Below are 26,975 nucleotides of genomic sequence, written 5' to 3'. Positions count from 1 at the left end.
GCGTTTCGGCTCCCTGCTCTGCAACCGGCTTCTAAGCAAATCTGAAATTGCAGCCAGGTTTAGCAAGCTTGGGACACAGGCTTCCGAGGTTAGCCGACAGGCCCAGAACCTGGGAAGCAGTAATTTTAAAAGACATTCCTGAAACATGCGCAGAGAGCTTTCTTTCACCGCGGGGTACGGCGGCGTGGGGGTAGTCTTTACAGTGTTGGACAACCAAGAGGAGATCCCAGCTTAGAAGAAGAAGAGTTTGGATTTATATCCCCGCTTTCTCTCCTGCAGGAGACTCAAAGGGGCTTACAATCTCCTCGCCCTCCCCTCCTCACAACAAACACCCTGTGAGGTGGGTGGGGCTGAGAGAGCTCCGAGAAGCTGTGACTAGCCCAAGGTCACCCAGCTGGCGTGTGTGGGAGTGCACAGGCTAATCTGAATTCCCCAGATAAGCCTCCACAGCTCAGGCGGCAGAGCTGGGAATCAAACCCGGTTCCTCCAGATTAGATACACGAGCTGCTTAAACCCCTACTTGGCCATGTAGTGAGCTGGGTTATCATGGTTCGGGCACGACCTCTTTGGGTAGTGAGGAGGAGAAGTATGTATTTATTCATTAAATTCAATTTGAAATCCCGCCCTCTCCGGCCAGCGCAACTCACATTAAGATGCACATATTAAAACGCAGTAAGAACCAACAGACTGCAAATACAGTTAAAACATTCTAGTGACCGCTTTCCCTGGATGGCACTACATTGCCCATATAGCTTAAAATATGGGGGGGAAGGCAGACATGTTCCCCCAAGGTCTGTGTGAGAGTAGCCAAAATTTTGCTGGTCACCGTCACATTTCTGAGGCGACTATGGCCAGCTTTCAGGGCGAAGGACGGACTTTCCAAGCTGAGTTCAGCATGGCATCGGGTACATCCTGGGATGCCGGTGGAACCTCTGAGGAAAGCTACACTCACTGCATTTCTGTGGGCCCAGGGGCTGTTCATGGGGCAGGATTTCTGCCCCAACCCAAGGGAGAAAGGATCCTTTCCTTTCTCCCTTGGGTTGGGGCAGAAATCCTGGAGGTTCTAGGTGACCTCTGAGTCCGGCGTCCAGAGTTGGAACTTACTTTGCTTGAAAACTTGGCTTCTGGCTCCATTTGGTGTCGGATGAGGCAGCTGGGGTGTTCGTTTCCGCTTCACTATCCTTCCCGGTGCTGGAAACCAGCGAGCACGTTCAGCTGCGTGGGCTCCAGATGATGCATGAACAATAAATGCTCCAGAGCTGCCTCAACCGGGGAAGCATCCTTGCTTGGGCTGAGGCAGGGAAGGCGTCTCCGGCTGGGTCAGAGCACAGCCAGCAAAAGGGGCATTTCTGCCCACCCCCTCTCTCGTGGTTAATGCCTCCGAGGGACTTGAACGAGATCAGATCCCACAACTATTACTTTATTGTCACCGAACTTTTAAACACGTTTGTATCGAATCTGACTTCCGGCAGCCTTGTTGAATTCAGAAACATCAATCCATTTTGTGTACGATTCGGATTACAAACCCACGAAACAGTTGGATTCAAGTTCAGTAGTGCTTAGGCAGGGGTCTTCAAACTATGGCCCTCCAGATGTTCATGGACTACAATTCCCATCAGCCCCTGCCAGCATGGCCAAGTGGTAGGGCTCATGGGAATTGTAGTCTATGAACATCTGGAGGGCCATAGTTTGAAGACCCCTGGATTAGGGGAACGAATCTGAAGGGACCCCCTCCTTGCTGACAGAGTAGATCCACTGCAGAAAACAGCTGTTTGGGGGTGGGTGGGTCCACAGCATTATACCACACTGCCCTGCTCAGACTACACCTCCTAATCGGCAGCAATTTCCCAACCTGGAGTTGGCAACCTGCTCTAATCCTCACCTCTTGTGAACTGGCAACTCTTACCCAATGCCAACGAGGACTCGAACCCGCCACCCAGGCTGTGCTGTTTGCGTCAGTGGCAAAGCCTAGTGAATTCACAATGAGATAAAACTGTTGTCAACTCAACCCCCAGCTGCCCCCCCCCCCCCCCCGGCTTTCAGCATCAAGCTCGGGAAAAGCTTCCAAGGAAACGCTCCAGCGGCAGTCGGCTGTGTTCCCTCCGGCGGGCCTGCTGCAAGCCGCGCGGCTCTTGCTGACCCTTTCGGAGACAAAAATAGCCATGGAGAGTGGTGGGGAAGAGAGAGAGAGAGAGAGAGAAAGAGCAGAGGAAATGCGGCAAGAGAGAGATGGCAAGGAACAGGGGTGGGGGAAGGAAAAAGAAATCAGGGCAGGAAAACTGTTTGGAAGCACTCTTCATTCTCAGAGCTCCCCCCCCCCCCCATCTTTCCCTCTTGACTCTCAGCTGCTTGACTTTTACCACCTTGGACCTTCTGAGCCCAGCTCAGTCCTCATCAGGGCATATTTTTCAGCCATGTCCCTTTATGTACCTGGGGACTCTCCCCAAGTCAGTACAGTCCCCTGCCTTGCCCGTATGCGGCCAAACGACAAGAGACAGCAGCCGCTGGTCCCTCCAGTGGCCGCCAACCCCTTTCTAGAAACTGTGTGGTTCTTTTTTACAATGGCAACAGGGTTTGAATCCAAATCAGGCATGTGGCGACCTCGGGCAATTTCGTTCCCGGCACGGCTGTTTCGGCGCTTGAAAAGGTGTGTCTGTTGAGGGATGTGGGCGACAAGAAGCCCTGGGACTGCCACACCAGATCCAGACTGCGGTGGGGGGAAGGCTCGCAGCAACGTTGGAAGAACCACAACAGTGTTGGAGGCCACAGAACGAACCTGTGGCGATGGTCACTGGTGGTTTGGCACTCAGATAAAACACTGATCGAAGAACTGGAAAAACCGCCTGCGGCCCCCAATGGAACAGTCCCCCGTTCCCCTTTCCCAGAAAGGCAAACTGGACAAACCATCGGATGCATAAAAATTTATTCCAGTCATCAGTAATCGGCTGATAAAGTCATATGGCCATACGAGAGATTCTGGCTACGAGGGGGTGGTGGAATTGCAAGCCCCTTTCATCCTCCCCGGGGGCTCAGCACCCTACGCACAACGCACACATGCCAGGCACGCAGCAGGGACAGAGGTGAGAGGTCAACACGCAACTGGATGTGTTGTGGAAGGGATCTCTGGCTACCGCAGATGAATCGGGAGTGGTTGAGAGCTCAGATCCTGCATGCAATACGGCTGACGCCGGTTAGCCTTTGCCAGCAGTATTTATGGTCAATTCTCCTTTTAATTCTGCCCCACACTGGCCTGGTTTGGACACACAGAAAAAGCATTCTTCGACTACACCCCTTGACACCCTGGTGGGACTGAATGCTTTCCCGTACAGATATCTGCCCGCGTGGAGAGAAGAGGCCTCTTTGCAGATCTCTTCATGCAGGCAAATATCTTTCTCCATGGGGATGTCCTTGACATACACTTCACTCATCTACATCAGTACACAGCCCAGCAACAAGCCACTGTTGTTTGTGTGCGTTCGGCTCCGGGTGGGGTAGAAACAGTAAATGCAATGTGAGAACGGCCGCATCCTTTGGTTCTGAAACACGCGCCAAAAGGGCGACAGGCTTCTCAGGACTTGAACAAGTACTCAGCCAGTTTTCAAGTACTCAACAAGAGGGGCCGAATGACGCAGGAAAGAGGTGGAGGCGGAGAGGTTGTCCCAAGCAACGTAGGATCACTCCTGGCTGCCAAGAACCTGATCAGATACAGCCTTAGTGTACCACACTGGCGTCAATCAAAGAGGCCACATGGACAAGAATTCAGGTGAGATCCTGTGTTGGGCATCCAAGGAAGTGACCTGGACTTCACACTAAAGATGCAGGGAAGGTGGTGGAGAAAATCCGGCCCCCGTTCATTTCAAGTAAATGAACCGGACAGAAGTCTACTCTAGGGCAATGCTGGCACGAGAGGGCGACAGCTCGCCTTCCCTGCTACTGGTCCCTCTTCCTTTCAATGTGGAATGTCAAGTTTCACAATGGACGCTCTGCTTTAATTTTCACAAGAACAGGCTACAATTCCCCCCAATCCCGGCAACCGGAAATCGACCAAGCACTGAATATGCCTTTTTGTTCTGGTGCTGCCCTGGTACTTCGGGCGCGCTTAGATTTTGCTTGGGGCAGCGTTGCGGTCCAGCAATCCGGTTCCTGAGTTTAAAGGGCTGCATCAAAACGCTGTCCCTAAAAGACCCGTGAGAAAGGGCGGTCTCTCGCGGCTGAAGTGTCATTGGCTAATTCTCCAAGCTTCAGGGCCAGTGAAGTCAGCAGTAAGTTGCTGGCACCCCCTGAACCAAATCTGACACCAGCACCCCCATCCACACCACTCAGTTGCTCACTTCCTTCCAAACCCCGGCCAATGTCCTTCTCTGCCCATGTCCTGGCAAATGAAGAGAGGGCCCTTTAAGACTTACGTCTCCCTCAGCTGTGGGATATGCCAGAGGTAGCGAGACAACGGGACTGGGTTAGGGAAAGGGACTTGGTCTTAAAGGCTCGAGGCCTGGTCAACACGTGTAGTAGGAGACAAGAACAGAATAGTGTTGTACTGGGGATGTGGAACTGCCACGTAGGCACATACAAAACAAAGGTCCAGAAAAGGGAGAGAATGCTTGCTGGAAATCCATAAGAAACAGACCTGCCACACACTTGCACGCTCCCACAAAAGATGCCCTCAGAGGCCTTCTGCTGCTCAGACTATGGCAAACATCTTCAACCAGCCCTAGAGAGACTGCCTTCTGAACGGGTCTAGCAAGGAGGCCCCCCAGGCCTTCCCAAAACGCAGGCCGACTGGGTGCCCACTGACAGGACACCAAACCAGAAAGATTATCCTGAGACAGGAACATACCCAAGACATTCTGACCCAGGACAAGCAGACAGATTCACATCAGACACTCGGAAATGCCGGGGTTTTTTTTGGGGGGGGGGGATTGCAAAAGCACAGAGACAGACCGACATAGCCTGGCATCTTCCCACAAGCGAGCTGTTCAGTCTTACCCTCTCTGATAGTGGCCACGAAAGGCTGAGATCCAGGCATCAGTCATTTAATGAGCCACCTAGGATCCCCCCAGCTCCGTTGACATTGGACAGGTCAAAAACAGGGTGGTTACAACCAGCCAAAAGAACTGAAGCTTAGAAAACGGGATCATTCTTTTCAGGGGTCCTGAAAAGGGGAGGATCTGTGGGCCCGTGAGCAAGACAGAAGTGACTGAAAATCAGGATCAACTAGACTACGCCACAGCAGCAGGCCTTCCACGAGACTGGCATGGATCCTACCAGCCCTCGTAGGCCCAGTTTCTCACTCAGATACGGCTAAGAGGGTTTGTTTACAAGGTCAGCTCCCCTGAACAGGAAAGGGATTCCGTGGGAGGAGGACTGGAATGAATGTGGACGCAGCTGAGGTTGCTCTTGGGATCGTGGCAGCCAGGGAAGAAAGGGCCGAGCACGGGAGGCTGCTTCACGTTTCCAGATTCAGCAATCACATTTCCCACTAAGCATCATGGGCGCTGGGGATTCTGGCTATGTGGCATCAGCCGCCAGAGGAGCGCACCCTAAAATAAAGTTAGAAAGAGATTCTCTCCACCACCATGAGAAGGGACAAAGGGATACCGAACAGAAAGGCCTTTCACTGGTCGCCGTAAGGACAAAGCAACCTGTCTTCGAGGAAGTCCCTTTTAAATTTGCAAAGGAAAGAACAGAAATGATTTCCTTAAATCATGTACATATTTACACGACTGTCTACGAACAGGAGTCAAGAGTGGGGCCTAGAACCACAGCAACAGATACACAAACCTACTGGCTTGGTATCCCCCCCCCCCCCCCACACACACTTTTTTTTTCATTAACAGCCAGACGCCCAGAAATTTAGCAGATACAAATTTGGGGCCGACTCCAAGGGAAAGAGCTTCTGTTCAAACCTATGTGTCAAACTGTGGCTGAAAACACAAAACAGAAAGCGGGGGCGGGGGGGGGAACTATTCAAACATTCGCCAAGTGGACTTGGTGTGTGTGTGTGTGTATAACCATTATCATCACAACCCTCTTCTTTCACCATAGGAACACCACAGAAACCCCCGAAACTGAAATCAGGTCTGAGGTAGGGAAGAGCAACAGACAAGATGGAGGGAGTGATGGTTGCTTAGCAACAGTCCAAGGCTTCCTCTGCTAGTTGGAGGCTTCCTGGTAGGCCTCAGATGGTCGGCTTCAGCCTGCCCAGGAGAACTGGGGCAACGAGGCCCAAAGGGAATGGGCTGGGCCTGCACCAACCCCACGGCATGGCTACCAATGGTGGAACACCTGAGGGAAGCTCTTTGCAGGCCACGCTCCATCTTTCTCGCATTTTCCTCACTCACCTTTGTCAGTTCTGTTCTGATAAAGGCCTCCACATTTAAGCACCAGGCACCGCACACCTGTGTGGAGCTCCTCTACTGCCGAGAGCCCCTCCCGGAAAATGTCCCATGAGGCTTTGGCCTCTCCAGTGCTCACGACGGTACGCGCAAAACTACCTCCTCCCTGCAAAATTTGAGGCAGAAGAGAGAACCCTGCAGGGACGGCCCAATATAGCTGAGCAACACGCGCCGCTTCTCAAGGCTCTGAGCGACCTTAAAACAAACAGTTCTCTTTTCTTTTTTTGGAAAAAAAATGCACACACCTGCTTCCTTGAAACACTGCAGCCACTGCAGACTTCACAGACGTCAGGATGTGGTAAAAAAAGTAAAACCCCAGAATAAATTAAATGGAAGCTCAGCCTCGAGATCCAGCTAGCAGCAGAGGGAATTACGGGGTACCTGAAGCGTTAGTTGGAGGGGGGGGGGCTCCCTGAGTGTGGGATAAATACTTTGGGGAGATGGAATGAAGGCAAGTCTGGGCCCCCCGCCAGTGGCACAACGCTGAGGCTAATTCTGCTTCTGCTGGTGCTATGGTGGATTTCCTCCTCCCACCGTGGTAGGGAGCAAAGGAAGGGGGTGGGGATGGGGAATGAGTTCGTTATTTCGGGTCCCGTCGCGTTCCCCTTCCCCGCTTCTCCTCGGGCGTGCCCCTCGCCTGCGGGAAATGAAGCTGGCTTTTCCCGGAGAGGGGCGGAGAAACGGCAGGAAGCTCGGGCTCCCTCCCTCCAGTCACTTGTTCTTCGCCACGGCTTTGTAGAGGGTGACCCCGACCACGGCAGCCACGGTGGCCCCCAAGGCCACCCGGATCCAGAAGGAGGCAGCTCCCAGGTCAATGTCGTTCAGGTGTCTGGAAGAGAAGACAAGTCGGGTTTGGGGAGGGAGAGGAAGCGACCGGGCCAAAGCCTTGGAGAGGACCCCAATGTGCTCTGCTTCGGGCAGGAGTCCCCTACCTTTTCGAGCCTGTGGCCACCTTGGGAATTCCACCACGGCATGGCAGGCACAGCCGCAAAATACCCGCTGCAGGTGGCGACGCTTGGCGTGCCAGCCAATGCTACCAGGTAACTGTTAAGCCGCTTGAGGGCCAGATGAAACCCCCAGGGCCCCCCTTAGCTTGGTGGGGCAAGAGGCCAAACTCGTGGGAACAGACTCTGGTGAGGGGACACCCCTTATGCCTTCAGCGATAGCCCCACTCTGAGGGGCACATCTCCACACCCAGCCCTACCCTTTGACCCTCCCTATTTTATTCACCCAATCCATCGAAAGCTAAATATTAGGCAAAAAGGTGAAATAGGTTTTCAAACAATGCAAAAGCCAGTTAGTTTTTGTGGGCTTTCCGGGCTGGGTGTCCGTGGTCTGGTAGATCTTGTTCCTAACGTTTCACCTGCATCTCTAGCAGACTTCTCTCCGTGATGCACCTCTGAAGATGCCAGCCACAGATGCAGGTAAAATGTTAGGAACAAGATCTACCAGACCACGGACACACAGCCCGGAAAGCCCACAAAAACCAGTTGAGTCCAGCTGTGAAAGCCTTCGACAATACAATAAAAAGCCACATGATCTATACAAGGAAGTGTGTGTGTGTGTTTGTGGGTGTGTCTACCCCTGGGTCTGTCTCTCACTGCACGCCCCCCGCGGTTTCTTCTTCATAGTGTGAGGCATGCTGGGAAGACGGAAAGAAAGGCTGTATAAATAAATAAAACTCTTCAATGACGGGCTCAGGCCCGGCTCTTTCTCTGCGCTGCCCTTTTTGGCTTAGCCAAGTATAAATAATGGATTTCTAGCCCTCCTTGGGGGGAAGAGCTGGCTTCTATGCCAGCCGGCAGAAGGCAGATGCTTGGCAGGTCAGGGGAACTGGCTAGATCCAAGCCGCAGCGGCCGCGTCGCCCCCACAGCGGAACAGATGCCGGGCATGGCTCTGGATCAGACCAGCGCCTGTTTGCAATGTGGGAGCTGCTTGGAACGCTGCTCAGGACGAAACTGGATGCTGGCCTAGACGTGCCCCTGGCCTTCCTGCGACAACCGGCAAAGCTACCCAATTCTAAGCCACAGTATTGCTCCACGAGAGCCAGTGAGGTGTAGTGGTTAAGAGCAGGTGCACTCTAATCTGGAGAACCGGGTTTGATTCCCCGCTCTGCCACCTGAGCTGTGGAGGCTTATCTGGAGAACCAGATTAGCTTCCGCACTCCCACGCTAGCCAACTGGGTGACCTTGAGCTAGTCACAGTTCTCTCCAAACTCTCTCAGCCCCACCTACCTAACAGGTTGTTTGTTGGGGGGGAGGGAGATTGTAAGCCCCTTTGAGTCTTCTTACAGGAGAGAAAGGGGGGGGGGGTATAAATCCAAACAGTGGCATAGGAGGTTAAGAGCTCGTGTATCTAATCTGGAGGAACCGGGTTTGATTCCCAGCTCTGCCGCCTGAGCTGTGGAGGCTTATCTGGGGAATTCAGATTAGCCTGTGCACTCCCACACATGCCAGCTGGGTGACCTTGGGCTAGTCACAGCTTCTCGGAGCTCCCTCAGCCCCACCTACCTCACAGGGTGTTTGTTGTGAGGGGGGAAGGGCAAGGAGATTGTAAGCCCCTTTGAGTCTCCTGCAGGAGAGAAAGGGGGATATAAATCCAAAACTCTTCTTCTTCTTCCTCTACTCTATTTAGCTCAGAGAAGTCCACTCACTGGGAGTTGCTGTCATGGATTCTCAGACACAGCACCGTCTTTCAATATGGGGGAGCCCTATAATTGGAGATGGCAGGGACTGAACCGCTTGCCAAGCAGTAGTGCTGCCACTGAATCACAAGCTCCTTCATAACGGCTACTGAAGTCCGCTTCTGAGATCCTCAGGACGGGCACAGATCCATTCCCTGATTAGGTGGGGAAAGGATGCATTTGTCTGCCTCCAGGCAGCAGGTTTTGGGCATCCTTAAGTGGCAGGAAATTCTTACGTGTTCACAACTGGGGAGGGAGGCATCTGGACCCCCATCGGAAGCCCCCCGGTGTGGCATGCCCAAAGCCCAGCACTGCGGGCACAAGAGGAATGAGAAAGGTACTAACGGGAAGGTGGCTGCCGTGGCCAGCTTGGCGTAGACGGTAGAGTTGGGTGCACCGTGGCTGTTGCAGGTGAAATAAATGGGCGGCGGCAGGCGTTGCTTGTAGCAGAACTCGGCCGGCGAGATGCTCCGCTGCGGCGACGTCTGAGGCAGATCCGACTTGGTGGCCACAAAGAGGCACGGGATCTGGCCGTCCATGTAGTGCTGCTGCAGAAGGAAGAAAAACAAGAGTTTGGATTTATATCCCGCCTTTCTCTCCTGTAAGGAGACTTGAGGTGGCTTACAAGCTCCTTTCCCTTCCTCTCCCCACAACAAACACCCTGGGAGGTAGGTGGGGCTAAGAGAGCTCCGAAGAACTGTGCCTAGCCCAAGGTCACCCAGCTGGTGTGTGTTGGGAGTGCACGAGCTCATCTGGTTCCCCAGATAAGCCTCCACAGCTCAAGTGGCAGAGCGGGGAATCAAACCCGGTTCCCCAGATTAGAGTGCACCTGCTCTTAACCACCACACCACGCTGGAAAAGATAATGCAGGGGTCGCTTCTTACGAGGAATGTCTCTAAGCCTCAAACCACTCCCTGTCCTCTCGACGAACGCCTCCTCCTTAGCACACAGCCCTTGCAGGTGGCTCTTGAAACCTGGGCTTGGTTTGCCCTAAGCAAGAGCAGGCACCCGCCTCCTCTCAGCCGGCAGAACGCAGGCACAAGACTTACCTTATAAATACTGGCACAGAAGTTGAATGACTTGTAGTCCGTCACGTCGTATAGCAAGCAGGCGACGTCACAAGAGGCGTCGGACACCTTCGTGAACTCCAGCTCCACGTCGATCTCCTGCAGCTGGGGGGGGGGGGGGAACCAAAGGAGATCAACCTTTTTCTAGGCAATTTTCCGGCTTTTAAAAATGTTCCCCAATGGCTGATTGGGAAATATAGGGGGAATACGACCACTGTTCTTGCAACAGAAAAGACCAAGTGGGTATTGACTGCAAAGGGGTACCTGCAAATGAGTTTGGACATGATATGATTGCAGTCTATAAAATTATGCCTGGGGTAGAGAATGTCGACAGAGAGAAATTTTTCTCTCTTTCTCACAATACTAAAACCAAGGGGGATACATTGAAAATACTGGGGGGAAGAATTAGGACTAATAAAAGGAAAAATTTCTTCATGCAACACGTGATTGGAATGTGCTGCCACAGGAGATGGTGATGGCTGCTAACCTGGATAGCTTTCAAAGGAGCTTGGACAGATTGATGGAGGAGAAGTCGATCTATGGCTCCCAATCCTGATCCTCCTTGATCTGAGATTGCAACTGCCCTAACAGACCAGGTGCTCGGGAGCAGCAGCAGCTGCAGAAGGCCATTGCTTTCCCATCCTGCATGTGAGCTTCCCAAGGCATCTGGTGGGCCGTTGCAAGTAGCAGAGTGCTGGACCAGATGGACTCTGGTCTGATCCAGCAGGCTCTTTCTTAAGGCCACTGCTTTCACATCCTGCCTGTGAACTCCCCAAGGCACCTGGTGGGCCACTGTGAGTAGCAGAGTGCTGGACTAGATGGACTCTGGTCTGATCCAGCAGGCTCTTCCTTATGTTCTTAAAGCCATTGCTTTCACATCCTGCCTGTGAGCTCCCAAAGGCATCTGGTGGGCCACTGCGAGTAGCAGAGTGCTGGACCAGATGGACTCTCATCTGATCCAGCAGGCTCTTTCTTATGTTCTTATGATTTTCGGAACTGTTACCCATGCTCCTATGCCGGCACTTTACCGTTACTCGGTTTCTGATTCCTCTGTTGCCTTCCTCATATAAACTGCATGCTCCTCGGGGCAAGCACTTATTGCAAGAACTGAAGAAAAGCTCTGGTGTTCTGTACCAAGAGCGTTTCTCTAATCCACCATTCCATTTCCCATTGGGGTCAATTTCCCCCTCCCCCCGGCTGTCAACAAGCAGTGCTTACAAATGGAAAAGAGGGACATGTGAACAGACACGGCTGCCCTTTTCTGCTCAGCCCGACCCTTCGCTTCGCTGCTAAATCCATAGCAAACTGGTCGCCTTCCTTATCTGGCAACACGACGTCACGTAATAATGTCATCCCTATGATTGGTGAGAGCCAGCGGGGTGTCGTGGTTAAGAGCAGGGACACTCTAATCTGGAGAACCGGGTTTGATTCCCTGCTCTGCCACTTGAGCTGTGGAGGCTTATCTGGGGAACCAGATTAGCCTGTGCACTCCAGCACATGCCAGCTGGGGGACCGTGGGCTAGTCACAGTTCTTCGGAGCTCTCTCAGCTCCACCCAACTCACAGGGAGATTGGGGGGGGGGGGAGGAACGGAAAGGAGCTTGTAAGCCACCCCGAGTCTCCTTACAGGAAAGAAAGGGACGGTATAAATCCAAACTCTTCTTCTAAAAGAGGTTTCGAGTGAGAAAGAAATTTTCCTGCATTTGAAGGATGCGTTACCCTGCACTCACAGCGTTCGACGGAATTACACAACGGACCAGAAAAACTGCACACGGGACTGAATTATCTAAAGAATGTGCAGCACTGGTATGTTATAGTCGACCCCCGTTTTCCGATCAATGGGTCTCGTTCCCTTGGCGATTCACGCTCTAAACAGGTCAGGGTGGCCATTTGAGAGACTGTCCTTATTTTTGGAAACTGTGCGGGGATCGGTGGAGGGTGTGATTTGTTCTGCTGTGCTGCCGCGAGCACAGTTTTGCTGAGCGTGCAGATTCCTTATTAAGTCAGTCTCCCTGAGGGGCCCCTTTCGGTAATGCGGCTGCACTGCCAACGGCTCACGGCGGGAAAGAATAACCCGTCGTTTTGTTAACTTCCGTAAGAGTCTGTCTGGAGGCACTTTAACTGGACTAGTATCTCTGCCTCTGGGGAAACACCTCATTTATTAAGAAACAAACTATCCTAAGGTTACACTGGAAGTAATAAAATCTACCTCGATCCTTGCATCAAACAATAGATTTACAACTATACTGCTTAAGAAGAGTTTGGATTTATACTCCCCCTTTCTCTCCTGTAAGGAGACTCAAAGGGGCTTACAATCTCCTCCCCCCTCCCTCACAACACCCTGAGAGGTGGGCGGGGCTGAGAGAGCTCCGAAGAACTGTGACTAGCCCACGGTCACCCAGCTGGCATGTGTTGGAGTTCACAAGCTAAACTGGTTCCCCAGATAAGCCTCCACAGCTCAAGTGGCAGAGTGGGAATCAAACCCAGTTCTCCAGATTAGAGCGCACCTGCTCTTAACCACTCTGCCACTGCTGCTCCTAAGGCACTTCTAAGGGAGAAAGAAAAGAACTCTAGGATACAGGCTGAGAAGTTTTAAGGTGTAGGGGGTGAATGACTCAAGCAGACACTCATAATGTATGCTGTGTTGGCTGATGTTGCTTTTAAACAATGTTTTCACTCCTGCAGCCAATAGGATGAGGTGGAGAAAGCAAAGGCAGTAGATAGATATGGGCATTGATGAGTTTATCTTTGGCACCAGAGGACTTCATAACTGAAGCCGGAGGAAAGAGAACCTGTATATGCAGTCAGTTGATTTTTAGTGCTGCGTTATATTGTTGGGTCTTGTCGGTGATCTGTTTATACTTTTTACCTAATAAAAGCTAATAAAGAAGGCCTTGTCATGCATGGGATTGTGTATCATTTGATTGTGTATCATTAATTGAGATGCAGCAGTGGCGTAGGAGGTTAAGAGCTCGTGTATCTAATCTGGAGGAACCAGGTTTGATTCCCAGCTCTGCCGCCTGAGCTGTGGAGGCTTATCTGAGGAATTCAGATTAGCCTGTACACTCCCACACACGCCAGCTGGGTGACCTTGAGCTAGTCACAGCTTCTTGGAGCTCTCTCAGCCCCACCTACCTCACAGGGTGTTTGTTGTGAGGGGGGAAGGGCAAGGAGATTGTCAGCCCCTTTGAGTCTCCTGCAGGAGAGAAAGGGGGGATATAAATCCAAACTCTTCTTCTTCATCATCATTTGAAACTGGGCTTTTAAGATGGCTCCAACCCATGAGACTACAGACTGGGCTTTGATAGGGCCCAATGTTTTATCCAGATGAGGGTAAATTCTGACAAAATACCACACACGTCGAGCTTCTAAAATCCTGCGCATGGTTCCCATTTTGGACACGCAGAGAATTTTCACACATCACTCCTACCCTGAGAATCTTGAGGCCAAAATTGCTCCCCAACCAGACTTCAGGCTCTTGCGTCACAAAACCTTCCACTGCGCAGAACTGGCATATATTTCAACACCTGTTAACCTGATGCATTTAAATCCCCCCCCCTTCTAAAAAAGCCGGAATTTCACGATGAATAGAGCCCTTTGGTTACAGTACTGCTTGTAAAGAAAACACCAGCATTTGGCCTTAGCAAAACTGCTACTGGGATCCGGCGTGAGCCATACGAGAAAATGTACTATTTTCTTTTTTTAAAAAGACTTACTATTAAATACTTCTCTTGGCCGTTGACTTGAACTGTGTTGATTGTATAGACCGTCTGCCTACCCAGGGATTCCTTTTGGGCCTGGAAACAGAAGGAAAAGCAAAATGCGGGTTTAGTGCCCTTAGGACATAGAGTCATAGCTTTTGATACCACCTCCATAGGTGTCAAACTCAGGCCCTCCAGGTATTCATGGACTACGAGTCCCATCAGCCCATGCCAGCAAGGCCCGTTGGCCATGATAGCAGGGGCTGCTGGGAATTGTAGGTCACGTATGGTAGACCATCTGTCTATGAACGACTAATATTCTCCCCCTTTTCTCTGCTCTATCCACTTTCAGATAATGCCGAAAAATTGCCAAGGTGGGGTTAGATACTGCGGGTTATGCTGTACAGATGATACTGTTTCAATCGCCATTAATGAGATTCAATGTTTAGGCTTTAGCTGTGTTGTTTGTACGGTTTTACTGAATCATTGACGTTTTAAATTCATGTAACACATCCTGAGCCCAACCTTGGTTGAGAAGATAGTGGGTTATAAATTTAACGAAAAGAATGAAAACACATATAAAATAGAAGAGAAGAAGAGTTTATATTTATATTCCCCCCCTTTCTCTCTTGTAAGGAGACTCAAAGGGGCTTACACTCCTTTCCCTTCCCCCTCCCCCTCCCCCCCACAACAAACATCCTGTGAGGTAGGTGGGGCTGAGAGCTCTGAAGAACTGTGACTAGCCCAAGGTCATCCAGCTGGCGTGTGTTGGGAGTGCACAAGCTCATCTGGTTCCCCAGATAAGCCTCCACAGCTCAAGTGGCAGAGCGGGGAACCAAACCTGGTTCTCCAAATCAGAGTGCACCTGCTCTTAACCACTACACCACGCTGGCTCCAGATTTGAGAATGGACTTCCTGTCTGGTGCCTTGCACCTCAGCCAGAATGGGCCAGGACCCACCGAGTTACAAGCACATGCCAAGACAAAGAAGGCAGTCTTCAAATCCCACCTAGATCCACCATTTTGCCAGGCAGTCCTAGAAATGCCCGTCTCCCAGATGCAATTTTGAGACAGCAATCCTGACCCATCTTACAAGGGTGTTGTAAAAACAAAGGGCTCTGAACACTCTCTGCAGGGAAGCTGGGAGGCTTGGAAAAGCACCCTGAAGCCACACACACGGCACAAGGCAGATGGAAGGAACAGCAACAGAAGTAAAAATTCAGGGCCAAATCACCGCCAGGAAGCCCCGGATACTGAACAAACACCTGTCCGTGTCTTGTACAGAGTCCGTCTTGCTCACCGCTAGGTTCTTTCCAAGGAAGGCCTGCATGAACGAGGATTTGCCAGCCCCCCGCGATCCGATCACTTTGCACAGGAACACGTTCCGGTGGGTCTGCCCCTTCTCCAAGTCGGTCCTTTTTTCCCGGGTCACTGGTGCGAGAGAAAGCAGAGAGAAAGGCAGAGGGTTAATCCTTTTCCTTTCTACCGTGCAGCTGAAAAAGAAGGACAGGCACCACGCTGACAGGGTCCTTTGGGAAGCCCACCACACTGTCTTGGCCACCTCTCCTTCTAGGCCTTTAAAATTTCAGCTGATAGAATGGCAGCCTTATTTAGCTAAGACACCCCACTGCTTGGATTCTTGAGAGCTCAGGTTGTGGGGTCCAGATGTCCTACTGCCTCATCCTGGAGAAATCAATTTTGCTTGCCAAGGGTGGTTATGCCAGATCTCCTGAGCTGAAGCCAGAACAGGGCTGTGAGAAGATAGAGTGCAAAGTTTCATGAACTTTTCGCTTAAAACAGGAGGAACGAACTGGCCAGCCTGGATGGTTACATGGAAGGTACTGCTGTATTTTCTGTTATGCAGAAGTTTCCAACACAGTGCCCGGGGGCACCATGGACCCGGCGACACCTATTTCGGTGCCCTCCAAGTATGTTTACGAAGTGGAGGGCCAGGTATGGTTTTTGCCCACCAAGCCTTCTGACTGACTACTGGAGAGTAGATTGGCAATGCAGATTTTAAAATGTTGCTTTGGGACCAGATGCCACAAGAATCTACACTGCGTTATTAAGGAGCAGCAGTGGCGTAAGAGGTTAAGAGCTCGTGTATCTAATCTGGAGGAACCGGGTTTGATTCCCAGCTCTGCCACCTGAGCTGTGGAGGCTTATCTGGGGAATTCAGATTAGCCTGTGCACTCCCACACACGCCAGCTGGGTGACTTTGGGCTAGTCACAGCTTCTCGGAGCTCTCTCAGCCCCACCCACCTCACAGGGTGTTTGTTGTGAGGGGGGAAGGGCAAGGAGATTGTAAGCCCCTTTGAGTCTCCTGCAGGAGAGAAAGGGGGGATATAAATCTAAACTCTTCTTCCTCTTCTTCTTCTAAGTTAAGCTGTGGCAGCCATTTTGTGGCTGGCTCCACCTCCTGCAGCTGCCATTTTGTTCCTGTGTCAGAATTCCAAATAGTAGCCCGCAAGGAGCAAAGTACCTTAGTTGATCATGGGGTGTATCGGTAACTCTGATTTTTTACCCTTTGTATAATATACCGGCAAATGTTGCTGCAAAACTGAGGAAGATTTTCGAAAACATGCATATATCACAAACGGTTGCCAATGAAATGGGATGTTTTGATGCTTACCAACCAAACAGGAGAGATTACAAAACAACTCTAGCCATTGGATTATTTTGGACTTTGATGTCTTTGGATTGGATATTTGGGTTCTTCAAAGAGCGCATCTAGTTGGCATCTAACCGAATGGCCTCCGTGGCTTGTCCGTTTGCTTATATTGCAATTTGAACAGTATAGCAAAGGGAAACTTCCTCAACTTTAGCGCTCTGTACCTTGAAGGAAATAGCACTATTTTTAGCCCTGACTGCTGCACGCACTTTGCACCTCTTTGCACTTTATGAAAATTAAAGCACTTTCACTAGAACGTTGTTCTTGTTAATTTTTCAGCAGTCTAGGTACAGCGGCTTTTGCGAGAATTCCAAATGTGCCGGCAGGGTCAACGAAAGGTTAAGGAGCCCTGCTCGAACCTGTTCCTGTTTCCTGACCTGCTACACTCTTTTATAATAAGACCACAAAAAAAGAGTTGTACTCTTCTGTGAGGAGAGCGATCCTATCTACAGAGCCTCCTTCTTCCCAGACAGATCAAAGGTAACTGGCCGGCTCTGGCAGCTTCCCTTGCTCCTGTTCGGCTACCCCAAGAGGGACGTCTGTGACGTTACCCACAATAGGGAGTTCGGTTCTGTTTTCAGCGTGGAAGCTCCTTGGCTTTACTCAGCTAAGAGCTGGAGGAGGAAAGGTGTCAGGGCAGATGACACACACACCCCTGCCCGCCAAATTCCACGGAAAATGCTGAGGGTGTGACCCACCTGTGATGGCATGAACCTGAGAATCCTGCTCAGAGAAGATGGGGTATCCCAGGTAACCCAGGTGCTCCAGACATCGATGGACATCCAGGTAGGCCACCAGCCTAGGAAAACCCAAGCAGAGAGGAGGCTGCCCGTTAGAGGGATCACTGGGAGAGCCAGCCGAGCGTGGAGAGAACTGTTATCGAGGAGGGAGAGGGAAAGAGGGGCTTGCGCTTACGTCCACTGGCAGAGGAATCCATGCAGGGAAAGCAGGCCTTTATCTGTGGTGCATACCGTGTGGTAGAGCTCAGGCCCCCAGGGCACGTAGGGGAAGACGCGGAAGCAGCTCTGCAGCTCAGCAGGGGAGAGGGCTCCGTCAAGGTCCTGCGCATGCAGAGGAGAGGAGGAAGAAGAGTTTGGATTTATATCTGCCCTTTCTCTCCTGTAAGGAGACTCAAAGGGGATGACAATCTCCTTTCCCTCCCCCCCCCCCAACAACAAACACCTGGTGAGGCAGGCGGGGCTAAGAGAGCTCCGAAGAACCGTGACTAGCCCAAAGAAGGAAAAGAAGAAGAGTTTCGATTTATATCCCCCTTTCTCTCCTGAAAGGAGAGCCAAAGGGGATGATAATCTCCTTTCCCTTCCCCACACCCCACACAACAAATACCCGGTGAGGTGGGTGGGGCTGAGAGAGCTCCGAAGAACCGTGACTAGCCCAAGGTCACCCAGCTGGCATGTGTTGGTATGCACAGGCTAATCTGATTCTCCAGATAAGCCTCCACAGCTCAAGTGGCAGAGCGGGGAATCAAACCCGGTTCTACGGATTAGAGTGCGCCTGCTCTTAACTGCTACACCACACTGGCTCTCGGAGAAGGAGAAGGATGTCCCCAGGTAGCTACCAGCTTGAGCCTGGAAATGCAACGCTGGCCTAAAAGGAATCCTGGCCCAACCCTGCAGGGCAGGTCTGAAGCTTTTCCACAGTGGCTGATTAAGGAATCCAACGAATGGGAACAGCTACGCATAGGTCCGGCGCGCGTGCCTGTTCAGCTCACCTTGTCGTGCTTCTCAAATATCTTCTGCAGGAACTGGTAGCCAAAGTGATTGAGCTCCGTGGAGCAGTCGTGGGGCACCCGGATCCTGAAAGAGAAGGAGACCGTCCAAGTCAAGGCACGGAGGTGAGAGAACCGGCCCGGATTTCTGAAGTGTCCCTAAGAACAACTCATAGCGGGAACGTGCACAGTCAGTGCCTGTGAAAGGCAGCTGGAATATACTCCCCCTTTCCTCCCCCAGTTAAGAGAAATCTAGAGGGTGCCGTTGTCCAGCAGTAGAGAACACCTCTGTAAGGAACTCCAAAAGGTAAGGGACAATCTGGAGAGCAACAGAGGCATGTTATGACAAGCCACTCATTAGGGTTTGGGGTCTCGTCCTCCTGTGGTCCTTTAATGCAATATTGCTTCTAGCCCTCCCTGAAAATCCTAGAGGGCAACCACCAGAATCCTAGAGGGTGACAGTCTTACGCACAGCGGGCAGAGATAGTCGTCCGTCAGCTCCAGGGCATCGTCGTAGCCGAAGCGGCGCAGGATGGTCCATGTGGTCTCATGGCGCCCCCTCTGGATGAAGAGGGTATTGAGGAACAGGAAGCCTGGTGGAGGGAAAAGAAAATAGTTTCTGTGTGTGCAAGGGATGCAAATTCGCCAGGGGACAATGAGCACGCCTGAGCCAGGCTCAGGGAAGACCCCACCCAACGAGGCTTTTTGTATTCTTCGTCTCTGAACAGCGAATCCAAAAGGTGCACTTGTAAGAACAATTGTCTGCCGATGCAGGTAACTTCCCACCGTAGAGGAGCAATCAAAGTGGGCAAAGACTTGGGTGCAAATCCTCATTTGGTATGAAACTGTTTGAGTGAAACCGGGCCTCTCTCTCTCTCTGAACCTCAATTACTTTGCACGACTGTGAGAATGAGCGCACCTGCTCTTAACTGCTACACCACGCTGGCTCTTTTAGAATGCTGCACACGGGTAGTCTCAAATCTGCAACAGCTCTGCCTTATGCACCAAACCACCGGAGTGTCGCAGCTTTGAAAGATAGCCTCGACCAATTCATGGAGCTCTGAATTGCTGTTCCGTTAGCATTCGGCCTCAGGGTGGGATTTGCACGGAGCTCTCTTACCGTTGAGCGTCAGGCCGTTGTCCTGGACGCCGTCGGTTGTGTTCTTCCACACCACCATCTTCACGTCCTCCAGCGCCTGGGGGGCCAAGGGATTCCCAAAGCAGGACTTCTACCTCCCAAGAGACACAAAGAGAAGGGGTGGGGGGGTAAAGCAGCACTCCAAGAGTTGGGGGTCTGAGCTGGGGGCTTTACAACTGCCCAAATATGACAGGCACTGAAGCAAGGGTGAACTGCTGGTAATGCCTCAAGGTGGGCCTGTGTGTTTTCCATACGCAAGCAGGGAATCTGGCCTCCGACACGTTCAACGATGTGAGAATCACAGGCTTTAAAAGGAATCAACCGACTTCCTAGTCCTGACTGTGAGGGTGCCCTTGGAAACATGACAGCTGTGGCTGGTGAAATCTTACAAACTGAAGGGAGAAAAGTGTATGTGTATGTGTAGGTTTTTAAAAAAGTAATGGCGCAAAGTGAGCACTGACCAACGGATCCACGGGGTCGCATCACAACATTTACTAGACAGACAATATTTACGGGGCGGCTTGCCACTGCCTTCCCCATTGCTGGGGACCTGTTTTCCCAAAGGATGAAAGGCTGAGACAACCTTAAGCTGGCTTCCGGAACCAACTTCCGCCAGGATTGAACTCAAGTTGTGAGCAGAACTTGGGCGGCGGCAGTAGAACCGCTGGGGGTCACTGGGTGATATAATAAAGCCCTGCAATTTCTGTCCACTGCACTGTCTCAGTCCAGCCTCTCCACCTGCAAATTATACACACTATTGTTGGAGGGCCCGAGTGCCTGGGAAACACTCGAGTACGGTGGCACACTGCCGGAAAAGGGTATTCCACACTCCCCCGACTGACCTCTCCTTCCAAAGTGTGGTTTTGGAGAAAACTGCTGACATTGCAGACCCTCTGGCTCCAATGTGTACGGGCAAATGCCAATTCCCCTGCCCTAATCCCCCTGCGCCCTTTGCTCTGTTCATTGTCTTGTATCCAGGTGCTGCAAACCCCACCCCTGCCTGCCCTGTTTGTTTTTCCAATTGTAAACTGTCAATAAAAGGGCTTGGGGGAAAACAGGACGGCAGAGTTGCTCCCTGCTTCTCTCACTGGCCGAAACGACATGCTGCCTCAGTTGCTGTAAGACAACACACTATGTACTCTGATATGATTTATTCATATTGGGCACAGAGCCCTTTTGGCTGCCATTGGGCCTATCTGCATTATTTATAGACAGCCTTTGTCACCAAGACTCAAGGTGGATGACACGGCGTCAGTCACTACGACCAACAGGAACTCTGAAAACAAGGAGTCTGAAACGGCGCACACACCTTTCAACAGGACACATTAAAATGATACAAACACCACTACATGGCAGAATCCTACTTACAATAACAGGCAATGCGTATTATACACGGTAGTACGACTGCGCCCATCCAGAGCCCCTTTCTGCGCTTTTGTTGCAGCGCAGCCACGGCATCGCCATGGGAGAACGTACCTGGAAATAATTCAGCTCCTCGTCGCTTAGGATCTGATTGTTATCCTGGTCGGACATATTGAAAATCCGAGTGAGGGCTTGCGCACACGCCGGCCTCAACTGTGGGATGCAGAGGAAAGGAAAGGAGGCAAGGGTGGTTGAGAAAAGCAGGCCAGAAAAGGCATCCCGGCCTTCCGTTCTAGAGCAACACCAGTTTCGGGCACGAAGAGTCCATTTACGTTATTGGTCAGACACCGTGGCCCCATGAGGCAGGCCAAGAATAAGTCAAGGCCAAGCTGGTTCAAATCCCTCCTGGACCAGACATTCAGGGGATGGCTTTAGAGAGAAGATATTGTCAGTCCCCGGAAGCATACGTGCTGCTATGGAAGATATTTACAATGTGGGGGTCCAAGTTCATTAAAAGGAAAGAAGAAGAAGAAGAAACAGAAGAAGCAGAAGCAGAAGCAGAAGCAGAAGCAGAAGAAGAAGAAGAAGAGGAGGAGGAGGAGGAGGAGGAGGAGGAGGAGGAGGAGGGGGAGGAGTTTGGATTTATACCCCACCTTTCTCTCCTGTAAGGAGACTCAAGGTGGCTTACAAGCTCCGTTCCCTTCCTCTCCCCACAACAGACACCTTGTGAAGTAGGTGGGGCTGAGAGAGTTCAGTGAAGACTGGCCCAAGGTAACCCAGCAGGAATGTAGGAGTGCAGAAACCCATCTGGTTCACCAGATAAGCCTCCGCCACTCAGCTGGAGGAGTGGGGAATCGAACCCAGTTCTCCAGATTAGAATCCACCTGCTTTCAAACACTACACCACGCTGGCTCCCAGAACTTGCATGCATGGGGGGTGGATCCCCTCGAGTTCAAACATAGTTGTTCTAGGTGAGGAGGAACTTCCTCCTTCCCTGCTGGTACTGTAGTCTACTATCCCCCACTCCGCAAACCAAGGGGGATTGTGGGAATCTACTGCAGGAGCAGGCATGGCCAAAAATCCTCTGCCATTCCCTAGACAGCCTCAGTGCCAATGCTGGCTTCCAATACTGCTCTTCCTTAGCAAGTTTCTGCCGATTACAGAGCATCTTATTGCAGTTGGCTATGGTGCTGTCAAACATGGACCTCAAGCCAGAAGTGACAGGTGGCTACTGCAGTGCCTGACCTGGAGCCTGCAGGTGGAGCCATCACCACTGCAGAAAGCAAAAGCCTCTCTAGCAATGCAAGACTTTAATCTGTGTTGGAAGGCATGGGATTGCTGTCTCCTCCAACACAAAGGTCCCCAGGCGACCGTTTTCTGGAGTGCTGGAGTCAGGGATCTTCCCCAACTGCAGGGATTTGTAGCTCCCGGGTCGGAGGCGGGGGAACCCACCTGTTTGTCCTCCGGGTCGTAAAGTGGGGCTGTTGGGTGCAGGACAGCCTTCTGGGCGTAGTAGAAGAGCTCGGAGATATTCTTCAGGTTCTTGGCAGAGCACTAGAGCAGGGAGAAAGGAAAGACTGATGAATTGTGGGGAGGGGGGTGGGATTTTTTGCCAAGCAGCCTGATGGGAAGGCCCAGGTTGCCAGGAAATGACATCACAGCTGTGCAAGCAAAGGAGGAACGTACAGATCCAATGAATGCAAGGGGTCATCCTAAAAGGGAAACTTTTCTGGGAGTTCATGTTTGAGCCATGTCCTTTCCAGTCACAGGTCTAATGAAAGAGCCATCTTCTATCTGACTGGAAAAGAAGAAGAGTTTGGATTTATATCCCCCTTTCTCTCCTGTAAGGAGACTCAAAGGGGATGATAATCTCCTTTCCCTTCCCCACACCCCACACAACAAACACCCGGTGAGGTGGGTGGGGCTGAGAGAGCACCTAAGAACTGTGACTAGCCCAAGGTCACCCAGCTGGCGTGTGCTGGGGTGCACAAGCTAATCTGGTCCCCCAGAGAAGCCTCCACAGCTCCAGAGTGGGGAATCAAACCCGGTTCTCCAGATCAGAGCACACCTGCTCTAAACCACTACACCACACTGGCTCTCCACCCTTCCTCCCTGAAGGCCCCCACCCCCCCACCCGCACCGTCCTCCTGGCGGTTCCCCACCTCCACGCAGGTCTCAATCTCCGAGAATTGGTTCATGATGGGCAAGATGGTCTCCATGGAGCTGCCCGTCTGTAGGTCCGATTTGTTGCCCACAAGGATGATGGGGATTCTAGGAAAGAGGGAAGGAAATGTTTGAAGAGGAAGCGGAGAAATACAAAGCACAACAGCAGACGGCAGCGACACGTTCGCTCTGGGTCAACAGGAACCCTAGAAAAAGGAGTCTTGCGAATTCAACGCGATCAATGTGTTGACCAAGGCAAGCTCACCCTGAGTGCATCCCACAGGGGGCTGGGGAAGGCTTTTAGCACTTGGTAAACCCTTTGGCTCATGAACTGACGATGCTTTTATTAAATCAGCGCTCCTTTATTTGCAATCAGGATGGAGCATTTTAGCTGGGTCACCTGCCTTGTGGAAGAAGCCCCCTTCTGTGAACCCCTGCTAGCCCCCCCTCCTTGGATACTTGGGTGAGGTGGGCCCCAGGGCAGCCTCCAAAACACAAGAACCATGCAGAATTTTACGCTCTGCCCCAGAACTCCAAGAACACCCATGAAAAGCAAAGGGTCTCTTCCCCTTCCCAGAGATGAAAACAGCCACAGAAGGAAGGGAAGGAGGCCCCGCTCAAATCGTCACCCTGCACACACCAGAGAGTCAGGGGAACCCAGAGAGAACCTTTAAGGACCCGTCCAGTCCAACGCCAGAGTACCTGGAGCCCTTTTCAGCACCGCCGTTCACCATGGGGATCCACTTCGTCCGAATCTGAAAGACAGAACCGCGGGGGCAAAAAGGCACAGAGTAGTGTTTAGAGCAGGCAAAGAAAGAAAACAGAGCAGCAGATCTACAAAATCTACAGCAGATCTACAGGATCTACAAAATCAACAGTCTGGGAGACACTTAAAGGCTACAATCTGAAGAGAAACCGTATGATTATGGCACGTCTGGTGGGTAGGAATTTCCCTTTTAACACACATTTGATAACATCACGTGCATTTGATTTATCGTTTGATTCTTTATTGTATTGATTTGCTTCCCTTTTTATTTTTATAAAATGTTTACATTGCGATGGCCTTTGGAACAAACATTTTCACTGCCTGCATGACTGAAAGGCTATGCACCACCACCACCCCTGATTAATAAAAGTGGCACATCTAGGCTTAAATCCCAACATCAGGCCACTAGCAAACAACGGGCACACCTCCAAGAGTTACGTGCTGCTGTAAGGAAGGGTGCCGGGGCACACTTCACTAGCTGACAGAAGAGCAACAGTCGCCGGGAACCTCTGAAGACTGCTGCGTGCCAGGGCCACAGTCGATGGACGCCTGGCGCTTCTCTGCCAGTACCACCTCCTGCCAAGGGCTTTCTGAAGGGATGCATCAGAGGGACAGCTGAGGCAGTCAGTCAGCTTGCCCACCACCACCACCCCAGGCCATCTGCCATCTTCTGGAGCAGTCGTTCCATTGGGTCCTACTTGGACAGTTCCAGAAAGCCATCTAAGAATCATACTGGAAGAGACCCTAAGGCAGTGGTGGCGAACCTATGGCACGGGTGCCAGAGGTGGCACTCAGAGCCCTCTCTGTGGGCACGCGCAAACAGAGTCCCCCCCTCACATCTAGGCTGGCCTGGGCCACTGGGCTCGATTACTAGCATTGAACCTAAGACCAAGTTTTGGGGAAGCAGTGTAGGTAACCCTGTTAAGCGTTGTTAAAACCCCACTGATTTTCATGCAAAGAACAAAAGGGCAATCCTTTACCTGGGAGTAAGCTCGGTTGCTGGCAATGGGGCTTGCTTCTGAGTAAACCCTCCTAGGGTCGTGATTCACCCGTTGGAAGAGATGCACGGTTACTTCAAAGCAAAACCACCGACTACCACCAAGCTTACTCCTGAGTAACGCACGCCTCGGAGCCAACCGTTTTTTCTAAACTAAAACCTCCGTATTCAGGTTAAATTGCCATGTTGGCACTTTGCAATAAATAAGTGGGTTTTGGGCTGCAGTTTGGGCACTCGATCTCGAAAAGGTTCGCCATCACTGCCCTAAGGGCCATCCAGTCCAACCTCCTGCAATGCAGGAACACACAATCCAAGCACTCTTGACGGAAGGCAATCCAGCCTCTCTTTAAAAACCTCCAAAGGAGGAGACTGCACCACACTCCGAGGTAGTGCATTCCCCTGTCGAACAGCCCTTAGGAAGCTTTTCCTGGTGTTTAGGTGGAATCTCTTTTCCTTCCCCTTGAAGTTCCCATGACTCCTGGTCCTAGTCTCTGGAGCAGCAGAAAACAAGCTTGCTCCCTCACCAACATTACATCCCCCACTTTCTTGCTGCGTGCAAATCAGACGGCCAGCGTTACTCTGAACCATCCGCCGTCCTCTGAGCAAGGGCTGAAAGTCAGCGTCCGCACGTGTCAAATAAACAAAGGTCCGGCTCCCCACCTTGTCGATGCTGGATTCCTCCGTCACGTCATACACCATGCAGACCACGTTCGCCTGCAAGTGAGAAGGGGCTCGTGAGGACACCTGCCATTCTATCACGGCCTCAAAGCGCTGGCTTCATGAGCCCACTGAGGGGCGGTCAGAAAAGGGCAAGAAGCAGGCCCTTGTGATGCTGAAGAGTCTGGCTGCCAAATGGACAAACCCCGTGGCCCCCTCTCCTGAGCAATGATGGGTCCTAAAGGCATCAGTGTTAGCTAAGGACCTCTGGCTGTTAGGGCCAATTCATACATCTTTGCTGGATCGTACTGCTTCAAGCCACTGCTGGGGTACCTGCAAGTTTGCGTACAAATTCCAAACTGGTGCATCACCGAGATGAGCATGCTCAAATGCCCCCCTCCTGCCCCTCCAACAAGCTCTTTTTCTACAAGCGAGGGATTCCTACCGTCGGCGGAAACGTTGCCTCGATGTTCACTGGAGGACAACTACATGCTCGACTGTCTTCCCCTTGGGGGGGACAACACCTTGCACAGAAAGCTAGCATGGCAAGGAGAAGGTGAGACACCAGCCTTCCACCCTGACACGCTAGCTTTCAAACAAGCAGGCAAGGAGCTCTGCGCTTGAAGATTCTCTGTTGGGGCACGTGGGCTAGAGAGCCTCCCTGCGTGTCTAGGAAAAGCTAACTGTTGCCAGAACCGGCTCCAAGATGCCAGGCAGCAACGCAGAGAGGGTACCTCTATCAGCTACAGTAACGCTACGCCCCACAAATACCACCCCCGCCTCCATGCCGGCTTGAAACACCCTCCTCAGTCCTGCTTTGTCTGCTTGTACAATGTGAACGCAGAAGGTTTTACGGGAAACCAGATGGTAGAACTACCATCTTCTTTGAAACGGCGTTTATCACTTAATCTCCAAAAAAGGCACGAGGGGGGTTTCGCATGGGGGGGGCTCTAAGCCGCACCGCCACGAGGAGGAAGGCTCAGGGCTCAAGGGTAAGAGCACATATGCTCTCGGTGCGCAAGGGCCCAAGTCAAATCCCCATTGTCGCTAGCTGTAAGGATCTTAAAAGGGCGGCTGTCAATCCAAGCTAATAAAACAGGAAGGGGCGGACTGACGGACTTGCTTGGCATAAGACAGGATGCTTAGAACATCCGGGCAGGCTTTAAGTCAGGGGTTGCAACCTTCCGAGTGGGACCAGATCCCAACCTGCTGAATCTCAAGACTCTTCCCCATCTTTTTTTTGGACGCGGGCTGCAAACGTGCATCTGCAAAATGCCCAGGAGACGCATCTCTTGCTGCTTCTCTGCATGCACACCAGCCAAAGCAACCGGATGGGGGAAATGAGGTCACGCAGGGAGCTGAGAATTGCTTTCTAGCCAAGGCAGGGGTCCTCCTCTTCCTGTCACATGCCTGCAACTGAGGGGGGGCAGACACAGCCTGGGAATTTCAAGAAGGCTGCAGGTTAGGAAAAGTCTAAGGCCCACACAGACCCTCAGACACGCGTCAAATGAACACCAGTTTGGGTGTGGTGGGCTTTCTGGGCTGTAGATCCTGTAGATCTTGTTCCTAACGTTTCGCCTGCATCTGCAGTTGGCATCTTCAGAGGTGGATCACAGAGAGAAGTGTGTTACACGCTGTGTCCCAGTTTGA

The 26,975-nt window shown here is 51.8% G+C and overlaps 1 protein-coding gene across 2 annotated transcripts in view; it reads right to left on the bottom strand.

Annotated features, from left to right (window-relative positions):
- Positions 1-2,906: 2,906 nt before the first annotated feature.
- RHOT2 (ras homolog family member T2) overlaps positions 2,907-26,975 on the bottom strand; it is a 34,889-nt gene continuing 10,820 nt past the window's right edge. The window contains exons 5-19 of one of the 2 annotated variants that reach the window (XM_048493951.1): positions 25,329-25,382; positions 23,608-23,660; positions 22,905-23,013; positions 22,195-22,296; positions 20,857-20,955; positions 19,363-19,471; positions 18,715-18,835; positions 18,246-18,330; positions 17,432-17,577; positions 17,215-17,315; positions 15,146-15,276; positions 13,862-13,942; positions 10,129-10,251; positions 9,425-9,627; positions 2,907-7,224 (exon numbers count right to left, since the gene is read on the bottom strand). In XM_048493951.1, the coding sequence (XP_048349908.1) occupies positions 7,107-7,224; positions 9,425-9,627; positions 10,129-10,251; positions 13,862-13,942; positions 15,146-15,276; positions 17,215-17,315; positions 17,432-17,577; positions 18,246-18,330; positions 18,715-18,835; positions 19,363-19,471; positions 20,857-20,955; positions 22,195-22,296; positions 22,905-23,013; positions 23,608-23,660; positions 25,329-25,382 (1,635 nt within the window). In that variant the 3' untranslated portion in view covers positions 2,907-7,106. Of the gene's footprint in view, positions 7,225-9,424; positions 9,628-10,128; positions 10,252-13,861; positions 13,943-15,145; positions 15,277-17,214; positions 17,316-17,431; positions 17,578-18,245; positions 18,331-18,714; positions 18,836-19,362; positions 19,476-20,856; positions 20,956-22,194; positions 22,297-22,904; positions 23,014-23,607; positions 23,661-25,328; positions 25,383-26,975 lie in introns of those variants that run through there. The other variant, XM_048493952.1, reaches the window with a different exon arrangement.

This window comes from Sphaerodactylus townsendi, linkage group LG04 (genome assembly GCF_021028975.2).
Source record: "Sphaerodactylus townsendi isolate TG3544 linkage group LG04, MPM_Stown_v2.3, whole genome shotgun sequence".
Classification (NCBI taxonomy): domain Eukaryota; kingdom Metazoa; phylum Chordata; class Lepidosauria; order Squamata; family Sphaerodactylidae; genus Sphaerodactylus; species Sphaerodactylus townsendi.
This window is presented reverse-complemented; position numbering and strand designations above follow the sequence as displayed.